At 36.4% G+C, this 23,733-nt stretch overlaps 1 protein-coding gene across 1 annotated transcript; it reads left to right on the top strand.

The window, feature by feature from the left end:
• Window positions 1–20,556: 20,556 nt before the first annotated feature.
• Window positions 20,557–21,825, top strand: LOC136350133 (uncharacterized). Its single transcript, XM_066301649.1, has 2 exons — window positions 20,557–21,517; window positions 21,725–21,825. Exons 1-2 carry the CDS (start codon window positions 20,557–20,559, stop codon window positions 21,823–21,825), a joined length of 1,062 nt encoding a protein of 353 aa, XP_066157746.1.
• Window positions 21,826–23,733: the final 1,908 nt, after the last annotated feature.

Raw genomic sequence — 23,733 nt, 5'->3', positions numbered from 1 at the left:
CAATTAAAGACATAGCCAATTGAGTTATTTACTTAAAAGCGCTAACGCAAATATGCAGCGCATTAGAATTGTGCGTTTTTCTCCAAAACCGTTGCTTCTAGCGACGTCAATAAAGTATACCTTTTCTAAGTATAAAAGGTAGGGAAAAAGGTTTTTAAATACCAAAATAATATACACCGTGGCACGAAAAAGTTACAGAGATTTAAATGTGTCCTAATGGTCGCTTGTGGCGCCCTCTAGAAGAAACAACTAAATCGTTAATAAATTTGAATTTCGTATCCTAAAACACCCTCAAATATGAAATTTCGTGAAATTAACTCAAAGAAATCGAAAGATATTAAAGAAAATGTGAATTTTTTTTCAACTTTAACACCCTGTAGCTCCATAATTATCAACTTTTGGACTGAGGGAAGTTTAGTTAAATCGACTTATTTTCGCTCAAACAATCTGCGGTATTATTTTGGCCACGTAATTCGAGGACACCCTGTATATCAAAGCAATCAGTCAAATCTTCGAACAAAGTGTTCTGCAAGCCATAGTTTAGATTAATCATTATCCGGGTTAATCATTGTTCAGGTTAAGCATTGTTCATGTTAGTCATTATTCGTGGTAGCCACACGTATGTATATAGAGGGTTCGCCATTTATATCTGTTCTCGGTCACGCCATTCGACGAAGTTTCGATTTACTTAATTTAGAAAACGAATACATAAAACTGTTAATTTAAACACCAGTCGATCCGAAAAGAGTTTATTATATTTTAAGTTCTGGTTACATGAAGCGGTAAAAATGAACTGACTAACACTAATGTCTTTTGATTAAAAAGGCAATCGGCGATGCTGACTCTGATTATTATTCGTCGTCTAAGAGAATTGACTCTAAGCAGAATCAGCGTGGAATAACAAGAATAAATCACGCCAAATAGCGATTAGATATGAAAATAAAGGCTCAAATATTTTCTTAATCTAATTCCATTTTAACAAAAACAAATTTTATACCGATGAAAGCATTTGCCACATCAAAGTAATTTCTCCAAAAATGCAAACTCAGAAAGAAAGATCACAAAACTGGTGTTTCTTGAACTTTTGAAATTCGTTTTTGTAAATTGATAAATGAAAGTCAGAGGTGATAGAAAACTTTAAAACATTCTTGTAATCCACCATACTTTTTTTTGCACCAGATGGCAAATTTTCAAGTAGCCGCAACTCATTGTTTTTATTTTAAGTTACTCACGATTTTTCCCAAAGATTTGTAAAGTCATTTTTAACTTTGTGTCGATTACCAATGACATCTTTTCATTTGATATTCACAGCCAAGAAGGTATTTACAAAATATCAATTATAACACAGCAGGCATTATTTTATAACCTGACAGATTTATTATAGCAGGCTTTGCTTCTATTTAACAAAAGCACAAGTAACTCGATTTATCAAGTCATTATGCATTATTAGTCACCACGTATTTCTACTTCGTCAACTTTCATCTAAAATTATTTTTTTACAAAACTAATTATTTTGTGAGTTCTGAAGGTTCATTATAAGATAACTTTCAAAACCGTAATGTTTGAAAAAAAATGTTATTGCAAATCGGCAGAGAATGAAATATTACATTAGAAAGACATAAAAAAAACTATGGGTTGCCATTTAAAAAAGTAGGAATTTATGCCGTTCAGCGAAAGCCGAACACCCCACATTAACGAAAATATTATTAAATCACACAGCTTTCTAATATAAAGAAGTACAATACTAAAGTTTTCATATCGATATTTTGATATTTGATACAAAAATACCAGAAACCGAGCTCCGACTAATGGCGAACTTTGTATACACAGGGTCATAGGCCCAACTCGTTCATTAAAAGATTATTAGGATGTAAATGCAAAATTAATCCAGAATTTGAAAATTGGACATTAAGTTAACTTGAATACAAATTTTCAACTTCGGGTTACTTCCGGTTTGATCAGAAATAGTTGTCCTGGCTTGCCTATTTCAAATGGGGTCTCTAGTATATTAATTTGTTTTTAAATTCTACGTAACATTTTCGGTATAAAGTCCCATATTTAGATTCCTTATCATTTTTGAAACATTCAATCTCGAATTAGAAACGTGTCTTCGTAACGATCAATTTTCAATTTGTGCAAATATCCACAGGTATAGTAAACACGAACGAAACATTTCGCAAAACGTCAATACAATACATAATCTTTAGTTTACACTCTTGACAATTATAGGTTTTAGTATTGCAGTACCGTTCCTAACATTTATATATATTTTTTGAAGTTGTAAAAGTGAATTTTTTAAAACGAAACACCATTCATCTTAACTTCAAACAATCGTAACTAGAAAATTTAATTCTCGATCAAAGCTTATCATCAGAGTTACCCATGTCGTTCCAAACCATGGTTCGAAATAATTAAGTTTTATTATTTGAATTTGGTAATAACTTTGTTTAAAAAAAATAACTTTAATTTGCGATAGGTAACGTATTATTTATTTTTCGAATGTCAACTAGTACTTTCAAACAAAATTGAATTACTTTGAAAATTATTTAGATTATAAAGAGTTTGATGTTGAACGACATTCCTTACTACTGCAATAATAACCTACATAAATAGGAACTAAATGTAAACTCAAGACTGCAGATACAAGTAATTTTGAAATGGATCATTACGGAAGCTTGTTTTTAATTCCAGATCAAATATCTAAAAATGGCGAAAGCGCCGGGTTTGGGATATTATACTGAAAAAGAGTAGGTAGGAAATGTATCACTCAGGATCGACAGCTATTTAAAACGTTTAAACCGGAAATGATAGAAAGTTGCAAACATTAAAAGAAAATAGTAAACACAGTAGAAAGAACTTTATTGGACATTTTCAAATTCGTATCACATTTAGATTTCAACAAACCAACAAACTTTTAAGGGACGGGTTGGGTGAGAATAACCCCTCCTCATATAAAGGGCGAATCTTAAATAGGAGTTTTCTTTTTGACACAAATCGTTAGGTTAAATTTATTAGAAATCTGAAATATAAAAAACAACTTAATTATGCGCAAGTCTTCGATTATTATTTCTTATTATTAGTCATTGTAGGGTCAACTACAAGTGTTCAAAATCGTCTCGACCTATATACCTGTCATCATATATATGTCGGCGCCATCATAAATTTAGCGAATACCCCTAAGTAGACAGGCTCTGTGTATTGGTACGACCCTATGTAATCGATCGGGGTTCTGGGTTTTCTCGCTATTCTGTTGAAACTAAACCATTCATGTTCTTTATGATATGACTTCCAGGAACCCCAGGAATAAGGGACGCACTTGTTTTTAACACGCAAGGGGGGCAAAACGGGGCCAGGGGACGAAATGAATATTGTGTGACAGAGTAGTAATTATCGAGATTTTGGGTGGTAGAGGTCTGGCTCCGGATTGTCATGTCTCTCATCCTTTGATTTGATTACTATACGGTTTACCTTTGGTGCAAGCGATTATTGCCATAAGACATTCATTAGAATATAGGGTAGCCGATAGTTGGTCTGCTACATGTAAATTAGTGTAATCTTAGCGACAGTTGTTTTATTTAATAAATAGGCGGTGTTTAGTGACTATAATTAGTGTTTAACTTGGGACTCATGGCTTCTGAAAGCAGTTCTTCCTCTCATTATCCGACATATACATGTAGGATCCGTTTGTCAGATCGCTGCAATATTTTGTAAATATTAATTAATAAGTATAATTGTTGCCGTCTGACCAAATCGAGATGCAAATAGGATGTACATTGTAAAGTAACTATAATTGAGGCTAGGTTAGGGGAATGACCTCTACTGGGGTTGGTACCTTGACGTGGTGTAGAGGCTGAGTAGGATGCAGCGATTCTTTATGCCATACCGGCGGGGACTTTGTTTCCCGGAAGGGTCTCCCAAGCCGGAAGGGATGAAGAGGAGCACCTGAAACCAAAACCAACCAAAACACCCAGAATGGTGAGCAAGCAGAAGGAAAATTTTCTCCGGGCGGGTCCGGGAAACCGGGAATCCCGCACCTCCTTATTGGAGGAGGTCTGCCCCATAGGATACGGAGGGGGCAACTCTGCTACATTGGGAGAGACAGTAGGCCAAGAGTTTGAGACAGTGGACGATACGGGGAACTTCAAGAGGAGAAGCTCTATTAAAAGAACTCCTCCACATAGAAATAGAAGTCAAGGCCAGGAGGATCTATTTCACATTCCAAAACAAGATGCTTTGGAATGGGATAGCAGTTTTGATATCGATACAACAGTGGAAAACAAGGAAGATACACCGGACTCTATGCCAAAAAAGAAGAGAAAATGGGAAATAAATACAAAAAACAATAAAACAACAGACACAACACAAACGAGACAAATAGAAAAAACTCTGAAAAACATGGAAACGTATATGAAACAACTGAATAACTTTATCGAAGATAATAAAAATGTACATGTACCCATTAAAACATTAGTGGGGAAGATAAGTGAAATGCTAAATCAAGTCATAAAGGAAGAAAATAAACCAAATAAGAATAACGAAGAGGTAACTAATGAGGATATGGTGGCACTAAGGGACGAAATTGAAGAACTTAAAAAAGAAAACAACAAACTAAAACAACATTTAATTAATATAGAAAAACATTTAGGGCAACCAGGAAACGAATATTTAACAAATATAAACGGAGATAATAATTATGAGACGTACGACAAAATAGTTAATAAAAGATGGAGCAACATAATTTATAAAAATACAGAAATTAAAATCGGCAATCCAGTACAAACAAAGGATAACGTGACGAAAGTAGTGATAGTGGACACTGAAGATAAGAAAATGGAAAAAAGCATACAGCGGACCTACAGGGAGCGCTTTCCGGAACTCTTAGAGGTCACTGGAAAATTCGAAGTACTGGAACAAAAAACAACTATCAGGTCACATAAAGACAAAGGTGCAAACGTTAGGAAATTAATTAAAATTGAATACGACGGGACGGAAAAAGATTTATATGACAGAATAGAAGATATTAGAGAAGAAACTAGAGGAGACGAATGGATCGCAATGCACACTATAAATAAAATTAGCACAGAAAGATTAGGAAAAATGATAGAATTGATATTTACAGGAACTGAAACAAACGTAGTAATATATACAAACAAAGACGAAACAAACAGCACTGAATCAAACAAAGAAAAAAAGAGCTATGCCTTGGTTGTAGAACAAGCAGGAACAGGATATAACGAGGTTCTAAAAACAGTAAAGAACTGCGTCCGGGGAACTGAAGCTAGCAAAAAAATTAACAGTATAAGAAGCACAAGGGAAGGAAAACTATTAATAATTACAGACAAAGATCAAAAAACATTAAACGAGCTAAAAGAGACAATAAATCAAAAAATTATAAACGCAAAAGTAAAAACCATAGGAGAAACACAAAAAAGGAAAACAGTATATATTAGAGGCATAGATGCCCTGACTAGAAAAGAAGAAATTAGGAAAGCAATAGGTGAAAAAATTGAAAAAATAGAAGAAATATACATTAGTGAAACCCGTCCGACAGTGAATAATACGCAAACGGTAACTGTTTCAGGCCCATTGGGCAGCATAGATAAAATTAAGGGAAGGATAAGAATAGGATTCACTTGGTGCAATATAGAAACAAAGATAGACATTAATCGTTGCTATCGCTGCTGGGGATACGAACATAATGCTAGACATTGCGTGGGACCCGACAGAAGTGGTTTATGCTATAAATGCGGAAAAGGAGAACACTCCTCCAAAGAGTGCAAAAGTGTGGAATTCTGCGTAACGTGTGAGGTAACGGGACATTCTACGGGTGGCATGCGGTGCAAAGTATTTAGAAGAATGATATCTAGAAGTAGGAGGGAAATAAATAAACCTGTAAATAAAGAAATAGTAAATGAACAGACACAGAACGAAACAAACGAAGATAAAAAAAGACAGGAAATGGGAGAAAATGACAGAACAATCGGGGATACAAAGAGCGATAAGCTAGATAATAAAAAGTAATTGCGACAGAGAGGACTGTGATTTTTACAACAAAACAAAACAACAACATTATCAATGGGGACTATAGATATTAAAATAGCACAAATAAATTTGGGAAGAGACAAAAGAGCAACGGACCTAATGTTCATAACTACCAAAGAAAATAACATAGACATAATTCTTATTAGTGGACCGAACAAAAAAACAGCCAAAACACATAACTGGATAACAGACTGTAATGAAGATACTGCAATTATAATTTTAAATACAAATATTAAAATAATCAATGTGGGTGCATGCAAAGGTGCCTGCTGGCTGGAACTCAAAGACAGAGTAATATATAGCTACTACATATCACCAAACATTAACACACAACAATACGAAAATTACTTACACGATATAGGACGATCTATGATTGCACACAAAAAACCTGTATTACTAGGAGGGGATTTCAACGCGAAATCCCCCTTATGGAATGAATGTAGAGAAGACGCTAATGGAAGAAGTATAAGCGAATGGATGGCACAATATAACATATTAACGGCAAATAGGGGCAACAAACCTACTTTCGTGAGAAACGAGTCTACCTCCATCATAGATATCACCCTTGCAACTGAAAATATAATAAATTAAATACAGGACTGGCAAGTACTGGAAGAAGAAAGCCTTAGTCTACACAAATACAACACATACAGAATACACTGCGCAAGTTTAAAACCACAAGTACAGGTAAGCAATAGCGGATGGAAAATAGAAAACGTAAACATGGATTTACTCAATAAACAAAAAGAAACAGAGAAACGGGAAATGTAGAAGGAGACAGATGCGGGTGGAAGTAATGTCGAAAGATAATTCCTCCTTCATCGGAGAAAACAGAAGGATATTTTTTTTTAGTGGGTATTCTGGTGTGAGTCCTACACTCCCCGAGTCGATCCGAACGCCAAGACTCGGGGGTAGTGCGTAAATGCATTTTTTTGCCCTCATAAAAAAAAAAAGGTTAGGGGAATGAAGAGTGATGGTGTATGGTCACTGAGTTCATGTGGTTCGCAGCATTACTGGAATTTTTCCAGTAGTTATCCTTGGTCGAGAGCCGCATGAAGTAAAAGAAAGTCGAGCATCTCTTTGTTAGAACCAGGAAAGAGGGTCGAAGGGCAGTCGACAACAGTTCTGACAAAGGATGGTTTATGACGTTCAGATATGGCTGGCCACATGGCGGATCGGGAATCGATCTCTGGTTAGGGTACGCCGCTGGTTTATTGTCCCAGAAAGTAGCATTTAAGGTATTGGAGAAACTGGGACGTTCTCTTTTTTCTCGAGGTAACGATTCGGTGAGGTGTCGGGAGTGTCGTGAAGGAACGCAAGTATCCTCTTAGTTAAGTTAGTAAGCCCCTAATTGTAACAACTCAGAAATAAAACCCTAGACAAGTTAAGAAAAAACCTACATACATACATACCTATTAGATTTTTTTTATTAGTCGGTATAAAATAAGAAAAACACAAATTTAAGCAGGACTTCTTTAAGATACCAAAATGGAAAAGGGAATGCAAGTTATGTTGTGTGTAAATTTAATTTTCGGTAATTTTTAAAATTGCAACTAACGGTTCGATAACGAGATTTTAATAACAAAAAAAATACAAAGGTGTCTGATCGCAAAGAATTCCGAATTAGTTCTGTCCCTTTTAGCAACCCGATTCGTCATCGAAAAATAATATAAACTATTCAATCGATACGCCAAATATCTTATTCAGCGTCTAGCAAGATGTGAGCGTTGACATAACACGCATCCCTTAATTATTCTCTTCAAATTTCCATACATTTGAGAAGAAACTATAAACTTTTATCTATTTCAACATACGAATTATTTTAACTAATACAAGTTTAGACTATTTTTAAAGGGCCAAGTTATAACTATTTTTATGACACGTCGTGTTTTTGTCTTTTCTTTTTGTTACACTCACGTTAAACAAATGGTGGATAAGCAGCAATCTCGTATCACTTTCTTTACGAAACCTCAAACATAACGGGTTATCGAAACAGTATCTGTACTTTTTAAGTAGTTTTTCAAATTTGAATTCAATGAAACACTTCACAAACTCACTTTAATTTTTTTTTACTTAAAAATAGGGTTTTGGCACCATACGAAACAGTGAGACGAACAAGACAACTTTTATACCTACTAAATATAACTAGAAGAGAATAAAAAATAGGAATGTATATGTCCTATGTAGAACTTTAGATTTATATAATAATAACAACAACAATAACAATAGAATCACAGTATTTTAGGATTAGTAGGATTTTTGGTGGTTTTTGAGAATTCGGAAAAATATGAAACGTCACAAAGATTTCTCTTAACTTTTTGAAGTCGACATCGTGACACAAATCGAAAACTCCCACTTAAGACGTATTTCGCATATGCATGGTGTAGTGTCTGGAATCAGTTGGCCAATCTCGGCTAACCGGAGATAATCGAAAAGTGACTTTTGCAACAATAACTCTGGCGTTTCTTAGCATATTTTAACGAAATTTTGCGGTGACGTATAGCTTGATTAGGCTAACATCTAACATTCGTGAAGGTTCGGGTAATTAAAAAAAATGGGAGCTAAGTACACGTTTTTCTTCTAACTTTTTCTTTTCTTTCTATTTTTTTTAAATTATTTGGCTCTCTAACAATTCAATCAGTCGTTTCTTTATTTGGATTTTTTCATCGTCATAATAATTTAGATTTACAAGTTACTCTAGAAAATATGTCAGTTTAAGATACCTTCTCTAACAGAACCAGAACGATTTCATTTTTTTTTATATTTAAGTCGAGAACGTAGTTTCAAAATATACATATACACACACATATTTGCCAGGTTACTATTTTAATTTTCGCGTTACAATTACATTTGCCGGGTTAATTCAGGTTACTATTATATTTGTCAGGTTACTATTACATTTATCAGGTTATTATTAATTTGCCAGGTCACTATTATATTTTTCGGGTTACTATTACACTTTTCGGGTTACAATTACATTTGTCAGGTTAATATAATATTTTTCGGGTTTTTCTTTTAATTTTTTTCATGAAACGGTTTAAAGCTACTCATATTGAAGGGTACTAGTAGCAAGGACGAGACTATTAATTCTCACTTTTATATAATTCACGTAAACAAACGTCCTTCTATTTTTGTAATTTATTATTTTTTATTTTTTCTTTTTTAATTGAAAGCTATACGTCACTGCAAGGTTTCATTAGGGTAAATTCAGTAATTCAAAAGACATTCGAATAATACCGTCAATTACACGATTCGAAAAGAAACAACTAAGACACTTTAAGCAGCAATCCACCAATGGGTATTAGTAGTGTTAAGTCAACAATCTAGATTTTTAGAACAATCGCAACGAAAAAACCGCAACCCATCACTCCTCCTTTCTTTCTTTTTTTGTTCCTAGGGAATCAGTAGTCTCTTCTCCCAGGACATCTGTTCTAATCTCCCTCTGTAGTTTCGTTCCATTCTTCGTCCAAACTAAAATAAGGCACCTAAATCAGTCATCCAATTCCGATTTTCGAAAAACTTCACATCAACCCCGAACTTATCAACAGGTCCCTTTTTTGTTTTTGAACTATTTATCGTAAACACGTTAAGTCGCCGACTTATATTTATTTATATTTCTTGTATAGATTCATGGAACATCTTGGTTAAATTTGAAGTTCAAACAAACATATTTAAAAAATGTACATACAAGCAAATAACACGAGTCGACTTCAAAGTTAATATTAACCTAATCTACGCAAATCTCCGTTAACTAACTAACTCATGTTAAAAAATGTTAACCAAGCAAAACGGTTCTAGAAATTACGGATTTTAAATAACTATTCAAAATTAACCAAGATGACTTCCAATTTCAGGTTACATTCAATTTCGCAATATTACGTGATTTTACAGTTTTTTTCCTCTATTTTTTTTAAATTCTTCCATTCTTCCTTTATTTTTGTTTCTTTACTTTTTCCATTTTTCACATAGTGGTTCAAATATTATTGCAATATAACTTTCCGTATAAACAGTAAGAATTATCAAAGGGACAGTTTAATTAATTATATACGTCGACAACTTAACGTGTTTATAGTAGATAGGGAAGAAGAGAAAAAAATATATTAAAAGGAACCCATCGATAAGTGAACGGAAGGTAACGAGTTTAATTTTTAAAAATAATTGAAACACGAGACGATAGGCAATCGACTATTTTTTGAGTGCTCATTTTAGGTTTGGATAAAGAAACAGCAAGACCCAGCTTACGAAGTGCGAAGTACGTCCGGGTCAGGTGGAACAGGGGGCAAGGAGGGGATATCAGAAAAGATAGTTCGGAAAGGACCGGACTTTCCAAATTAACAGTTCTTTTTCTTTGCGATGGTTCTAGAAATTTAGGATTAGTGACTTTATACCAACTAGTGTTTTAAAGTGTCATTGTTGTTCTTCTTTTAACTAAAAAACTAACACGGTAAAGAAAGTGTAATCAACAGGAATATCGTTCGAGAGCTTTGAATTTCTGCACGTTGCTAACATAAGCACCTACTCTTTTATTTCGGTAGCGGATCGAGACACTACGCAATTTTCGACAAACAGGGTGATTTTAGATAAGTGGGACAGGCAAAAATCTAGAAATCGGGAAGATCTACAAAAAAATGTTGAAACGAAGTCTTCTTTATATTTTCGGGGCTTCAAATTTTTATAATGTAAATTTATTTTTTTAAGGTCAGCTACACCCGTCTTTTGGGGTCAACTTCATTTTTTCAAACGTAACTACAATTTTTTTTTGGGGATGCGAATTCTTTATCGGCAGTAAAAATATTTTTCCTCGAAACATTTTTTTGCTAAAAGTAACGAAATTTACAATAATAACAGACACTAAAAAAACTTTTGATAAAACTTTATTAATTTTGTAGTAAATTAAAATTTATCATAAGAAAAATGAGTCCAACAGACGTTCGAAACGGTTCCCCTGCCATTCAAGGGATTTACCAATTCGGTTTTTTATGAAACGATCGTTTAGTATTTTCCAGCATTTCAGTCGTAAAGTTTCGACAAGAGTTTTTGATTCGAATTTTCAAGTCTTCGGTACTCGACCATAAACTACTTTTTTTTCAACGATTCCACAAAAAAAAATCTGGTGATCAGGCGAGCCAGTTAACTTCACTACCATGCCCAATCCATCTTTGTGGGAAAGTGCATTTAAAATTTTTTCCACATTTCGTAACATAAGGAGCGGTAACTTTTTTTTTTTTAACAAATTTGATAAAATTGGACTCTAGCGTTCGCGAGATAAGAATTTGGTATTATTTATTGTGAATTTGATTACTTTTTTGCCAAAAATAATTTTTTTACTGCCAATAAAGAATTCGAACCTCCAAAAAAAATTGGGTGTGAAATTTTGAAAAAAGGAAGGTGACCCAAAAGACTGGTGAAGGTGACTTAAAAAAAATTGACATTAAATGTTGAGGTACCGAAAATATTTTTATTTTCGGTACTTCAACTTTTTTTTTAATTGACATTGTCAAAGTTGAGGCACCGAAAATAAAGAAGACTGAATATTTTTCTTTTGCGTAGATCTTCCCGATTACAAGATATTTGCTTGTCTCACTTAACTAGAATCACTCTGTATACTATTCATTTTTTTTTTAATTTTATTTATTGAAGTTTTTTTTATTTATTATTTTTATAAATTTTTTTTATTATTTTTTTTCTTTATTATTATTATTATTTTATTACTTTATTTGTTTGTGGAATTATATATTTGAAAAAAAGACTAAACAATGAAAAAAAACTAGAAAGTCAGGTTAGCTCAAAAATTAAGAAAAAACAACCCGGGTTAGTAAAAAAAAGAAAAAAGTTCAGGTTAACTTAGAAAAATCAAATATGGAAACAAATCCATATCAAAATAAAAATATAAAAAGTGAAAAACGCTAACTGATAGAATAAAAAATAACAACAATAGTTCAGGTTAATTCAGGTTCCCCCTCCCGCGGTGTCTCCATCTTGTCGTGGTGGGGGGGGGCTTCACGTCTCCGGCTCCTCTGACCCATTCAGCGGTATTCCTGCTGGATGGGACGGGGGAGGGGGAGACCGACTAAGAGAGACACAAATGGAGAAAAATGAGTGAACAAAAGAGAAGCATACCCCAGGCGGGTGTTAATCCCGCCGCCGGTTCCGACCGGGTGCAAGCCCCGGTGGCCGGCGCTGGCCCCAAGGATTCTGGGGGGGGGGGCCATGTACACTCGAAATTCTTTAAAACGGTACTCATGGAGAGGAGCCAGTCGGAGCCCTCCAGGGGAGTAATAGATATACAATGGATGGGAAAATAAATACAGACAAATTTAAGTAAGACAACACAGGATAGAGATACAGGGGTTAAAAGAAAAATTTTGGACACATCAATTGGAAAAAATGACGGGGGGGATGCTTACATAAAGAGAGGAAGTCCGGAGGCGTTTATATTAAGAGAGGCACTGGATAGGTTAAAAATACTGATTGATGATTTGGAAAACAAAATCGAAAAAAACACACAAAGAGACATCAAGGAAATTATTAGGGGTACAAATAAGTTTCCGCCGTTTTCTATAAAAAAATTGGAATTAATTGTGAAAGAACGGGATATTACGTTTTATTCAAAGTATTGTCCATCAACGGCCACTACTTTTTCCCATCTTTCTGGCAGCATTCGGATACCACGGCGAAAAAACTCTTCATCTTTTGAAGCTATCCATGAATCGACCCAATTTTTGGTATCTTCATATGATGTAAAGCGCTGCTCAGACAGACCGTGTGCCATTGATCGAAACAAGTGGTAGTCGGATGGGGCAAGGTCTGGTGAATATGGCGGGTGGGGTAGGACTTCCCAATTAAGCGTTTCCAAATAGGTTTTAACCGGTGCCGCAACATGCGGACGAGCATTATCATGTAGGAGAATAATCTTGTCATGTCTAGAGTAGTAATGAGCGCGTTTTTCCTTGAGTGCTCGGCTCAATCTCATTAATTGTGTTCGGTAGAGAGTTCCAGTAATAGTTTCGTTCGATTTGAGCAACTCATAATATACAACACCAAGTTGATCCCACCAAATACACAACATGAGTTTTTTTCCATGAATATTTGATTTGGCTACTGATGTTGAAACATGGCCAGGTGGACCCCATGATTTCTTCTTCTTTGGGTTATCATAATGGATCCATTTTTCATCCCCAGTGACTACACGATGCAAAAAACCCTTTGTTTTATGCCTGGCAAGCAGCATTTCACTCATGCAAAATCGGCGTTCGACGTCTCTGGGTTTCAGTTCATAAGGAACCCAATTCCCTTGTTTTTGAATCATTCCCAACATTTTTAAACGATGTGAAATTGCTTGTTGCGTCACTTCTAATGTAAGTGCAAGTTCTTTTTGTGTTTGAGACGAATCTTCCTCCAATAACACTTCCAATTCCGTATCTTCGTACGTTTTCGGCCTTCCACTGCGTCCTTTGTCTTCCACGTTAAACTCACCGTTTTTAAACTTGTGAAACCACTCACGACAACTTCTCTCACTCAAAGCAGCCTCACCATATGCTTCTACAAGCAATCGATGCGCCTCAGCTGCAGATTTCTTCAAATTAAAGAAGTAAATCAAAAGTTCCCGCAAATGACGCTTATTCGGCACAAAACTTGACATTTTTGCAAGAAAAAAAAATGTGATGCTGATACGAAACCACTAATACTTCTAGGTTATGTTGTTACTAGTTGATCAAACTTGCGATAGTAAGATTTACATCTAGCAATTTCAGCATAACCTTCTGGTGGGACCATGCTTTGTTAAACGGCGGAAACTTATTTGTATCCCTAATAGCAAAAAAATGAAAAGACAGATGGAAGCTTTGGACAGAAATATTGTAAAAGACTGGCTGGAACAACTAAGATTTGAAAAAGCAGATAGAATGACATTTGATGTGAATGTGCAGACAGAAAAAGAAATTGGAGAGAAGGATATGAAAGATCAGGGAACGCAGATTGGAAAGGTTGGAGATTTCACGGATATAAGAGGGATAAACAACTATGAGGATTTTAACAAAATTGCACGGGAAAGCTGGCATGAGGTGGCATACAAAAACACGGAAATTAAAATAGGGAGTCCACTGGAAACAGAAATGACAACGGTTAAGATGGTGATGGTGGAATGAGAAGACATGGAAATGAAAAAAGGTGCGCAGGCTCGGTATAGGAGAAGATACCCGAAACTGAGGGATTGTGTGGAAGATTTTGAGGTAATGGAGCAAACGTGTAAATTTAAGTCAGGGGAAAAACAAAGACAAGTGAGACAAAAAATTGTTAGATTTTTACATACGGGAAAAGAGAAAGATCTATGGAAAAATTTAGTGAGGCTAAAAATGGAGACAGAGGGAGAGGAATGTATTGCCACGCATCAAATATCGGGAATGAGTACGGAAGGACTGAGGAACATGATGGAGGCAGTTTTCAAGGAAGGAAAAACAAAAGTAATAATATATACAGATAAACAGGGTGAAGTAGTGAAAAATAAGGGGAAAAAACATATGCATTAATAGTGGAGCGAAGACCTGGAACAAATTTGGAAAAAGATGTGATGGATATTAGAAATTCTGTAAAAAATGAGAAGGGAAATAAAGAGATACGGGGGATAAGCACAACAAAAGAGGGAAAGATATTGGTGTCAATAGAAGAAAAAAAGGAAAGTGCTACGAAAATTAAAGAGGCCATTCAATGGGGGATGGTTTCGAAAGTGACAATGAGGGGACCAGGCCAAAATAGGAAAATTATACATATTAGGGGGATGGACATGGTTACAAGGAGAGAAGAGGTAAAGGAAGCGCTAAGGGAAAGGCTTGAGGATTTGATGGATAAAGAATTTTCGCTGGGGGATATGAGGAATAACAGGGGAGACACGCAGGCGGTGACACTGGTGATAGGGAAGGAAAGGGCGGAGCAACTGATGGAAGAACCATATCTGAGGGTAGGGTATGTGCGGTGCAGGATGGAGAGGAGAGTGGAGATAGAGAGGTGCTATAGATGCTGGGGTATGGACCATCTAGCCAGGGACTGTGTGGGGATAGATAGAAGCAAGTGTTGCTTTGCCTGTGGGGAGGAGGGACATAGGAGAAATGAGTGTAAGGGAGTTGAGAAGTGCATTGTATGCAACGTGACGGGACATCGGACTGGAACGGGACGATGCGAAGCTTTTAGGAGGGCCCTAACCAGGGCCAGGAAAAAAGAAAAGGAGGGAAGACAGTGAAGGGAGGAAAGGATACCACACCTCCCCTGAAGTAATGCCTAGCGGCGGTTCCGGGGGGGACTCAGGGTGAAGAGAGGAGGGTTTTAGTGGGTAGGCGTCCCTCTGGGACGAATCCCACATAACCCGGTCGGAAGAACACCAGACCGGGTATCCTTCGAAGGTTTCCCTCCTCTATAAAAAAAATAAAATTTAGTTCAGATTAGTTCAGGTTGTCTGTCATAATGTGTGACAATAATAAGTGCGTTTCTATAAAGCTCCTGATAAAATTAATATAATTCGCTGTGTTTCTGCTATTACTATTCATTTTAATTAGTATAATACTTATCTGTATTGTTTCCACAACTGAAGGGTATTTTCCTGTCTCCGAGATATCTAATAGTGGTTCTTAGGGCCCTTAGCAGGGTCTTACTGTGTGTACGGGACTTGGTTTTGGTCCTTCTAAGACTCTCTATTTCCCATAACTAAAGAACTATGTAATAGATGAATGTTGGGAATATCCATTAGTGACATTTGTGACCTTAACTAGGGTTTTTGCTGTTCATAAGGACCTTGGTTTTATCCTTTCTAGACTTCTTATTCCCTACAATCAAAAGGACTGTGAATTTGAGGACTGTAAGGCAAGTAATAGTTATAATTAATTGATTATTAATCGTTTTTTACTGACTTTGAGTGAAGATTACCTTCTAGGTAATTCTGTCACCTTTACCTACAGAACTTTTTTGGTATATATTGTTACCTAACACTTATTTTTAGTTACTGTTTATATTTAATTCGTTGTCTAGGTGCTGCGCAATCTCTCTATTTTTACTGTTAATAGGGAAGCTGCGAAATTACTGCATTCATTTTCTTATTGTTATTTGTACTGTTTCAGCTTTTGTTTAAATCTATACATATTTACAATTATAATTATAGTTACTGATCCATTTCTTAACCTATTAATAACAGAATGGATACCCATTGTAACTCATCTCCCCGTAACCCAATTGTTAACTTCTCTCTATCATTCCGTTGTTATATTATATTAACACACTAGAAAGTATATTAACATATACCACTATTATTTATACTGCTGTTATTATTATTGTTTGCTATTTTTCACAGCACATAATTGTAGGCTTTCTTTTAAGTTGTCTAGGGTTTTATTACTGAGTTGTTATAATTAGGGGCTTACTTATTAACTTAACTAAGAAGATGCTTGCGTTCCTTCACGACACTCCCGACACCTCGCCAAATCGTCACCTCGAGAAAAGAGGGCGCGTCCCCGTTTCTCCAATTCCTTAAATGCTACTTACTGGGGCAATAAACCAGCGGCGTACCCTAACCAGAGACCGATTCCCGATCCGCCATGTGGCCAGCCATACCTGAACATCATGAACCATTCTTTGTCAGAACCGTTGTCGACTGTCCTTCGACCCTCTTTCCTGGTTCTAACAAAGAGATGCTCGACTTTCTCTTACTTCATGTGGCTCTCGACCAAGGGTAATTACAGGGAAAATTCCAGTAATGCTGCGAACCACATGAACTCAGTGACCATACACATGGGCGTTTCATCAGGGTACCTCACTCTTTATTCCCCTAACTTAGCCTAAATTATAGTTACTTTACAATGTATATCTTCCTATTTGCATCTCGATTTGGTCAGACGGCAACAATTATACTTATTAATTAATATTTACAAAATATTGTAGCGATCTGACAAACGGATCCTACATAATATTATATTTCATAGTATATCCCGTTCTACATTTCCATTCTCGTCTCTTAATAAATAATAGTTATAGTTTATCATATTATTAATTATAGTTAATTAAAAAAGGCTATAGGTATTTTAATTGGACCAAAAAACATAATTTTCGCATCCAGGATATCAAATGGAAGAATATGCATTTACTTAGCAAACGAAAGTTTAGTGGACCAAATTATGCAGACCCATCATATTATAACAATTGCAGACTCCCAATACAAAATCCGTAGATTGGTCTCGCCTTCTAAGAGAATAATCATCTCAAATGTAAGTCCAATTATACCTCACAACATAATAGAAAATATTGTAAAACAACTTGGCTTGCTCCCCACATCGTCTATTTCTTTCTTAAGGGCTGGAATTCCGGGCGACGAATATTGTCACATTCTTAGCTTCCGAAGACAAATCTATGTCTTACCTCCCACAGATGATTTTCAATTGCAAACATCTACCATAATACAACACGAAGGAACGGAATACAGGGTATTCCTATCAACAGATAGGTTAGAGTGTTTCCTGTGTAAAACTACTGGACATAGGGCAAATAGTTGTCCAAACCCCCCATCTCAAAGACAACACAACACCGAACAGGTAGACAATCTGGACACTACAACAAATCAAACAACGAATATTTCACCGCAACAGAAGCGATCTCACTCCGACATAACAACGTCTTCAGAATCACAATCACGACACTCTATAGACTCCGCAATAATGCTACCTCCCCCCCAGTCCCCAGAAAATAAACCTACAGAGATTACCAAAAAAGAAACGAAAGACAAATACCACAGTACAAAATCTTCTCTCGGATAACTCAAAGAAAATTATATACGACAGATATCAAATAACCCCAAATAATTTTGTTCTACCGATTGACACATTCACTGCTTTTTTAGAAAACACATTTGATAAGGAAGACACATACAGCGAAGCAGTAAAATATACAAATGATATAACAACATTGGCAGATAATATCTACAGCCTATATCCATTCCTGAAAGAACGATCCATAAAAAACAGATTCACGCGATTATATAAGAAACTAAAAGCACATCTAGATATGAACAGGACGGAAGTAGAAAGTATAGCATCATCACAAGACAGAGACGAAATGATGTCGGATTGCTCACAACAATCCAATGCCACGTCATATTAATCTTCGCCAAATTTATACTATAACACAAACACTACAATACTTCACATTAACTAGATCATTTTCAATTTAATACAATGGAATTATGATGGGTTCTACCCGCGCTTAACAAGAATTCAACAATTAATTTCTGAACACTCTTCGAACATTTTGTGCCTCCAAGAAACTAACTTTACTGAAAAACACAAAAAACACCTAAAACACTACCAAGGCTATCACTACATCAGGACAGAATGCACCAGGGCGAGTGGAGGTGCATCCACTTATATTTCAACCGATCTCCGCTCAGAAAAGATTTCCTTAACCAGTGACCTGGAGGTTGTTGCTGTAAATGTTTGGTGCCCACATAGAATTGCCATCTGCAATATTTACATCGCCCCCAATTATCCTCTAACAGAGGCAGAGATTCTCAATATTTTAAAACAGTTACCAAAGCCATATATTCTACTTGGGGACTTTAATGCACACAACGCTGCGTGGGGGTCAGACCATACGTTTGGTAGAGGAAAAGTTATAGAGAATGTTCTAAATAACTCTGACTTATGTCTATTGAATACAGGGCAGTCTACGCATCTTAACATTTCATCTGGTACGTTCTCTGCAATCGACTTAAGCCTCTGTGATCCAAATAGTGCAACTCAACTAAGTTGGCAGGCTCTAGATAGCCTTTATGACAGTGATCACTACCCTATCAGTATCTCCAATAAAGTTAACATGGACTCTCCTGTATTTGAGAGGTGGAATTTACCCTGTTCAGATTGGAGCAATTTTGCAAGGGAAACGGAAATTCTGAGTGAACAATTGGTATTATCCGAGGATATAGATGAAGCAACACTACAACTTACCGAATGCACCCTGGACACTACATCCAAACATATAGGAAAAAAGAAAGTGGGGACAGCTAGAAGATCTGTGCCTTGGTGGAACGAATCATGCCAAACCGCCGTTAAAAACTGTAAGAAAGCTCTGAACCGATACCGACGAACAAAATATTTGGACGACTATATAAAATTTAAACATCTAAAAGCCAAGTGTAAATACATTCTGAAAGAAAGCAAAAGGAAAACCTGGCATCACTATGTAAATACAATCACACCAGAGGTAACCCCTACGGAAATCTGGACGAAAATTAAGCGTATTCGAGGACAACCCACCAATTTCAAAGTGAACTCCATTGAATATAACAATGAAATAATTACAGACAGCCAAGAAATTGCTCAAATCTTTGCTGAACATTTACAATAGAAGTCGGTCAATCACACACCTCCCGCACTACCACTTCCAATTCAACATAGCAATACAATGTTTTCAAACGAAATCAATTCAGAATTTAAGTTTCACGAAATTACCTATGCTCTTTCCAGGTCCAAGAACTCCTCAGCCGGACCGGATGATATTCCGTTCATTTTCTTAAAGAATTTATCACTTACTTGTCTGGAAAAGCTCTTAGAACTGTACAACAAAATTTGGATAAAACAAGTATTCCCCAAATGCTGGAGAGAGTCAACAATACTGCCCCTTAAGAAAGATGAAGCATCTCCGCTCAGTGTAAAAGCCTTTCGACCCATATCACTAACTTGCACAATGTGTAAATTAATGGAAAAGATGCTAAATAAAAGACTACTATGGTATATGGAAAATAACAAGCTCATGAATCCTTATCAAAACGGATTCAGACAACATCGCAGTACCATTGACAACATAACACTACTTCAATCGGAGATATCCAATGCGATAATAACTCAACAGGAAACAGTGGTGGTCTTCTTTGACTTGGAGGCGGCTTTTGATACAGTCTGGCAACCACTCATACATAATAAATTGAAAGAATACAATTTGCAAGGAAACATAGCAGCCTTCACCAACAATTTCTTAACTGAACGAATATCCAGAGTAGTGGTTAACGGAGCAAAATCGAATGCTTTTCCTTCGAAGAACGGAGTACCCCAGGGCTCAGTACTTAGCCCAACACTGTTCAATATGGCTATCAACGATATACATAAATTCATTGATAAGCCTGTTCAACATTGTTTATATGCCGATGACTTGGCCATCTATTTCTCTGGAAAAAATACTTCCACTACGTTCAAAGTAATATAAAATACCATCAACAACTTACAGGAATGGGCATCCAGCTCCGGCTTCAACTTTTCGGAACAAAAATCAAAAGTCATGTTGTGTAGCCGTAAAAGAAATGTACGCCTGCCTCAACTTACCTTGAAATCAACCCCTTTACAACATGTGAATGAGCATCTCTTCCTAGGACTCACCTTTGACAACAAATTGACGTGGAAAAAGCACATATTAAAGACTAAAGCGAATTGCATCAACCGGATGAACATAATCAAAGTTCTAGCAAATCAACACTGGGGTTCAAACGAAATGATGCTGCTTCGAATTTATAGAGCCCTTATCCGTTCCAAATTGGATTACGGCAGTATAGTATACGCATCCGCTAGCGAAACAAACTTAAAGTCCTTAAATACAATACAAAATACTGCAATGAGACTGGCCTTAGGTGCTATCAAATCCAGTCCAACCGATTCACTGGCTTTCGAGGCACATGAGACGCCTCTTAAATTGAGAAGAGAACCACTGTTACTGAATTACTTCACTCGAAAGATGGCAGACCAAAGAAGTCCTGTTGCTCAATTGTTCAACGGCCTGCAGGGCCTGGAAACTACATCGAAATCTCCTTCTCCCATTTCTCACGTCCTAGCAAGATTGCTAAAGGACATCGACTCCTATCCAAACTTCAATCACTATGTGACATCCACACCTCCATGGAGTAGGATACCGCCGGACTTTCACTTATCCCTTCATCAATACAGCAAACGAGACTCGCCAGCTATCCTTCTCATCCGTTCTTTCCAACAAATCATTGACTCATTTGCACCGGACAGTATACTCTACACGGATGCTTCTAAATCTAAGGAGGGCGTGGGATGGGCAGTCACGAGCGCGCGAGACCTGGTGGCAAGCTCTAGTCTTCCGGAAATGTGTGGCATCTATACTGGTGAATTGTTCGCAATCTATAGAGCAATGAAAGTTATGAATGGTGACAACAAAACATTTGCTATCTATTCGGACTCACTAGGTGCATTACAAGAAATCAAGGACCCTTACAGCTCTAATCCACTAATTCAAAACATCCAAGACGACATCCACATCTTATCCACCAACCACTGCAAGATCCACTTGGTATGGATCCCATCACATATCGGAATAGCAGGTAACGAATTAGCGGACTCGAGTGCGGGAAATGCGGCCCGCTCACGGGTCATAGAGCAACATTTTTATCTACCGAAGGATGTAAGCAAACATTTCACAGTATCTACTGAGGGTAAGTGGCAAAACCTCTAGAACCTATCCAACACGAAACTGTCACGAATTGAACCATCTCTGCTCCCTTTTAAACAACTCCAACTAAATAGAAAGTGCACTGTGGCCATAAGAAGACTGAGGATAGGACATACAAGACTAACTCATGGTCATCTAATGGAAAGGACACCCCCACCAAAATGTGACAGGTGCAATGTCTTGCTGACAGTCGACCATATCGTCACAAAGTGTCCAGTGTATAGTGCCAATAGCACCACTTTTCAGATTAAAGATGAACTGCGCAAGAACTTGCACTCCACAGTGGATTAGAGAGCAACCTTAGAATTCTTGAAGTCAATCGATCTTTTTGACTCCATCTAAAATGTGATTTTTATGCCTGCTCGAAATGTACATGAGTTAAATTCCACTACAATGGATGTTGTAGGTTTTGGTTGGTGGAAATTAGTGATACAAATTCTTGGATTTTTGAGCTTTATTGCGGTGATGGTAACAAGTTGAAAGTTTGAGCGAATCTGATCTATCTCCACGGAAAAAGTTTTTTAACTAGTCAATCGTCCTTTTTACTTCTATCGCACCGCTATCAGTTTTATGGCCGAAGCGGCACCCTTTGATCCAGGCTGCTGATACAGCGTCTGCCTGTAGGCCTCTGGGATAATATGACACCTTCCTCCTGAAGACTGAAGCAGGGACGTCTAACGGGAGCCCGGCTTCTGTAGCTTCATCATTGTCCTTAGGATTGAAATCTGCGATACAGCGGCTCGGTGCATGTGCCCACATGAAAGAGAACAATAGGCAACAGAAATGTCTTGAGACTTTCACTGAAGAACCGTGGACGAGACGTGTTGCATAGAAGTCGAATTACATGTTACAATATTTTTTTTTTCATTTTTGAAATTTAATGTTACATTCAATTTTGCAGCTCACCAATGTTTCATCTCTGTTTTCTTAATTTGAGAAGTAGGAGAAAAGGAAAAGTATCAATTATGTAATATCATAAAATGGTTTTACATTGTTAAAATGGAATTTCCGTATCACTCCATTGTCTAATTGAATTTTTAATGTTTTATTGTTTTTATTGACTTCACTTATGACATATGGTCCCGTGTTTAATACTGCCTTTGGGGTATTTGGATTTCTAGGTCTTTTTATTAATACCTTGTCGCCAGCCATGTATGTTACGTCTGAGTTGCGCGTTTTCAAGTTATCAAAGCGATTCTTCTGCCCTTTTCTCAGGTCGCTCTGTTTTTCCCGAACAGCTGTTATTTTGTTATAAAAAAGCATCTGATCAAACTCGCCGTCGGTTTTATAAGGAAACACCAAATTATAGGGCGTAGTCAAAGTAGAACTATGTTTACTTGAATTATAAGAGTTTATAGCAACTAGAAGTGCGTCCTCTAAATCACATTGGTTGTGTTCTAAAAGATAGCTTCGTAGTGTATCGGTAATAGTTGCATGAAATCGTTCAATCATACCATTTGATTGATGGTGCTCTGAAGAAGTAAAATGCCACGTAATGTTTAATAAGTCGACAAAGCTATTGATTTTTTTGTTTTTGAATTCACCTCCATGATCTGACATGATGGTTTTAGAGATACCAAAAAGGGAAAAATACATCTTCAAGTTATTAATGATTGTGTCTGGGGTTTTGTCATTTATAATATAGGCTTGGGCGAATTTAGTTAGATTGTCCACGATAGTCAGTATCTTTTTTTTATCGAAAAAGAAGAGATCTACCGATAAAACCTCAAAGGGTTTGTTTGGTGACTCCATTACGTTTAAGGTCTGAGTTCTATTTTTGCGATCGAATTTAGAAAGTTGACATGTGGGGCACGCGACTATACATTCAGCAATTTCCCTATACATGTTTTTCCATTTATATAATTGGCGAATCTTGTCCGCAGTTTCTTTAATTCCTTTGTGGTAGTTACTAGGATCATTATGATAGTCAAAAATGATTTTTTCTCTTTTTTCTATAGGCGGTATAGTGACAATATTTTTGCAAGCGACAAAGGTTGTATCGGGATATAGAAAACCGAGCATCTTATAATAAGTATTACTATCGAAATATGGTACGAAATAGATTTTATTTTTATGTAGTTTTAAATTCTCCAGAACTTTAAAGTTTTCTAAACAATGGTGTGGCTTAATTTTAATTAGAATGATTTCTCTCTTGTGGTCGTTGTTTTGTAGTTTAAGTATGTTTTCGAAATCTGAATC

This window comes from Euwallacea fornicatus, unplaced genomic scaffold (assembly GCF_040115645.1).
Source record: "Euwallacea fornicatus isolate EFF26 unplaced genomic scaffold, ASM4011564v1 scaffold_121, whole genome shotgun sequence".
In the NCBI taxonomy this organism is placed as follows: Eukaryota; Metazoa; Arthropoda; class Insecta; order Coleoptera; family Curculionidae; genus Euwallacea; species Euwallacea fornicatus.
The sequence above is the reverse complement of the archived record's forward strand: the minus strand, read 5'-3'. Positions and strand labels throughout refer to the sequence as shown.

Coding starts and splice junctions, on each gene's coding strand:
- LOC136350133 (XM_066301649.1), top strand. CDS start 20,557: ATGATGCTGCTTCGAATTTATAGAGCCCTTATCCGTTCCAAATTGGAT. Junction 21,518..21,724: donor TTTCACAGTATCTACTGAGG/GTAAGTGGCAAA, acceptor TCTTGCTGACAG/TCGACCATATCGTCACAAAG.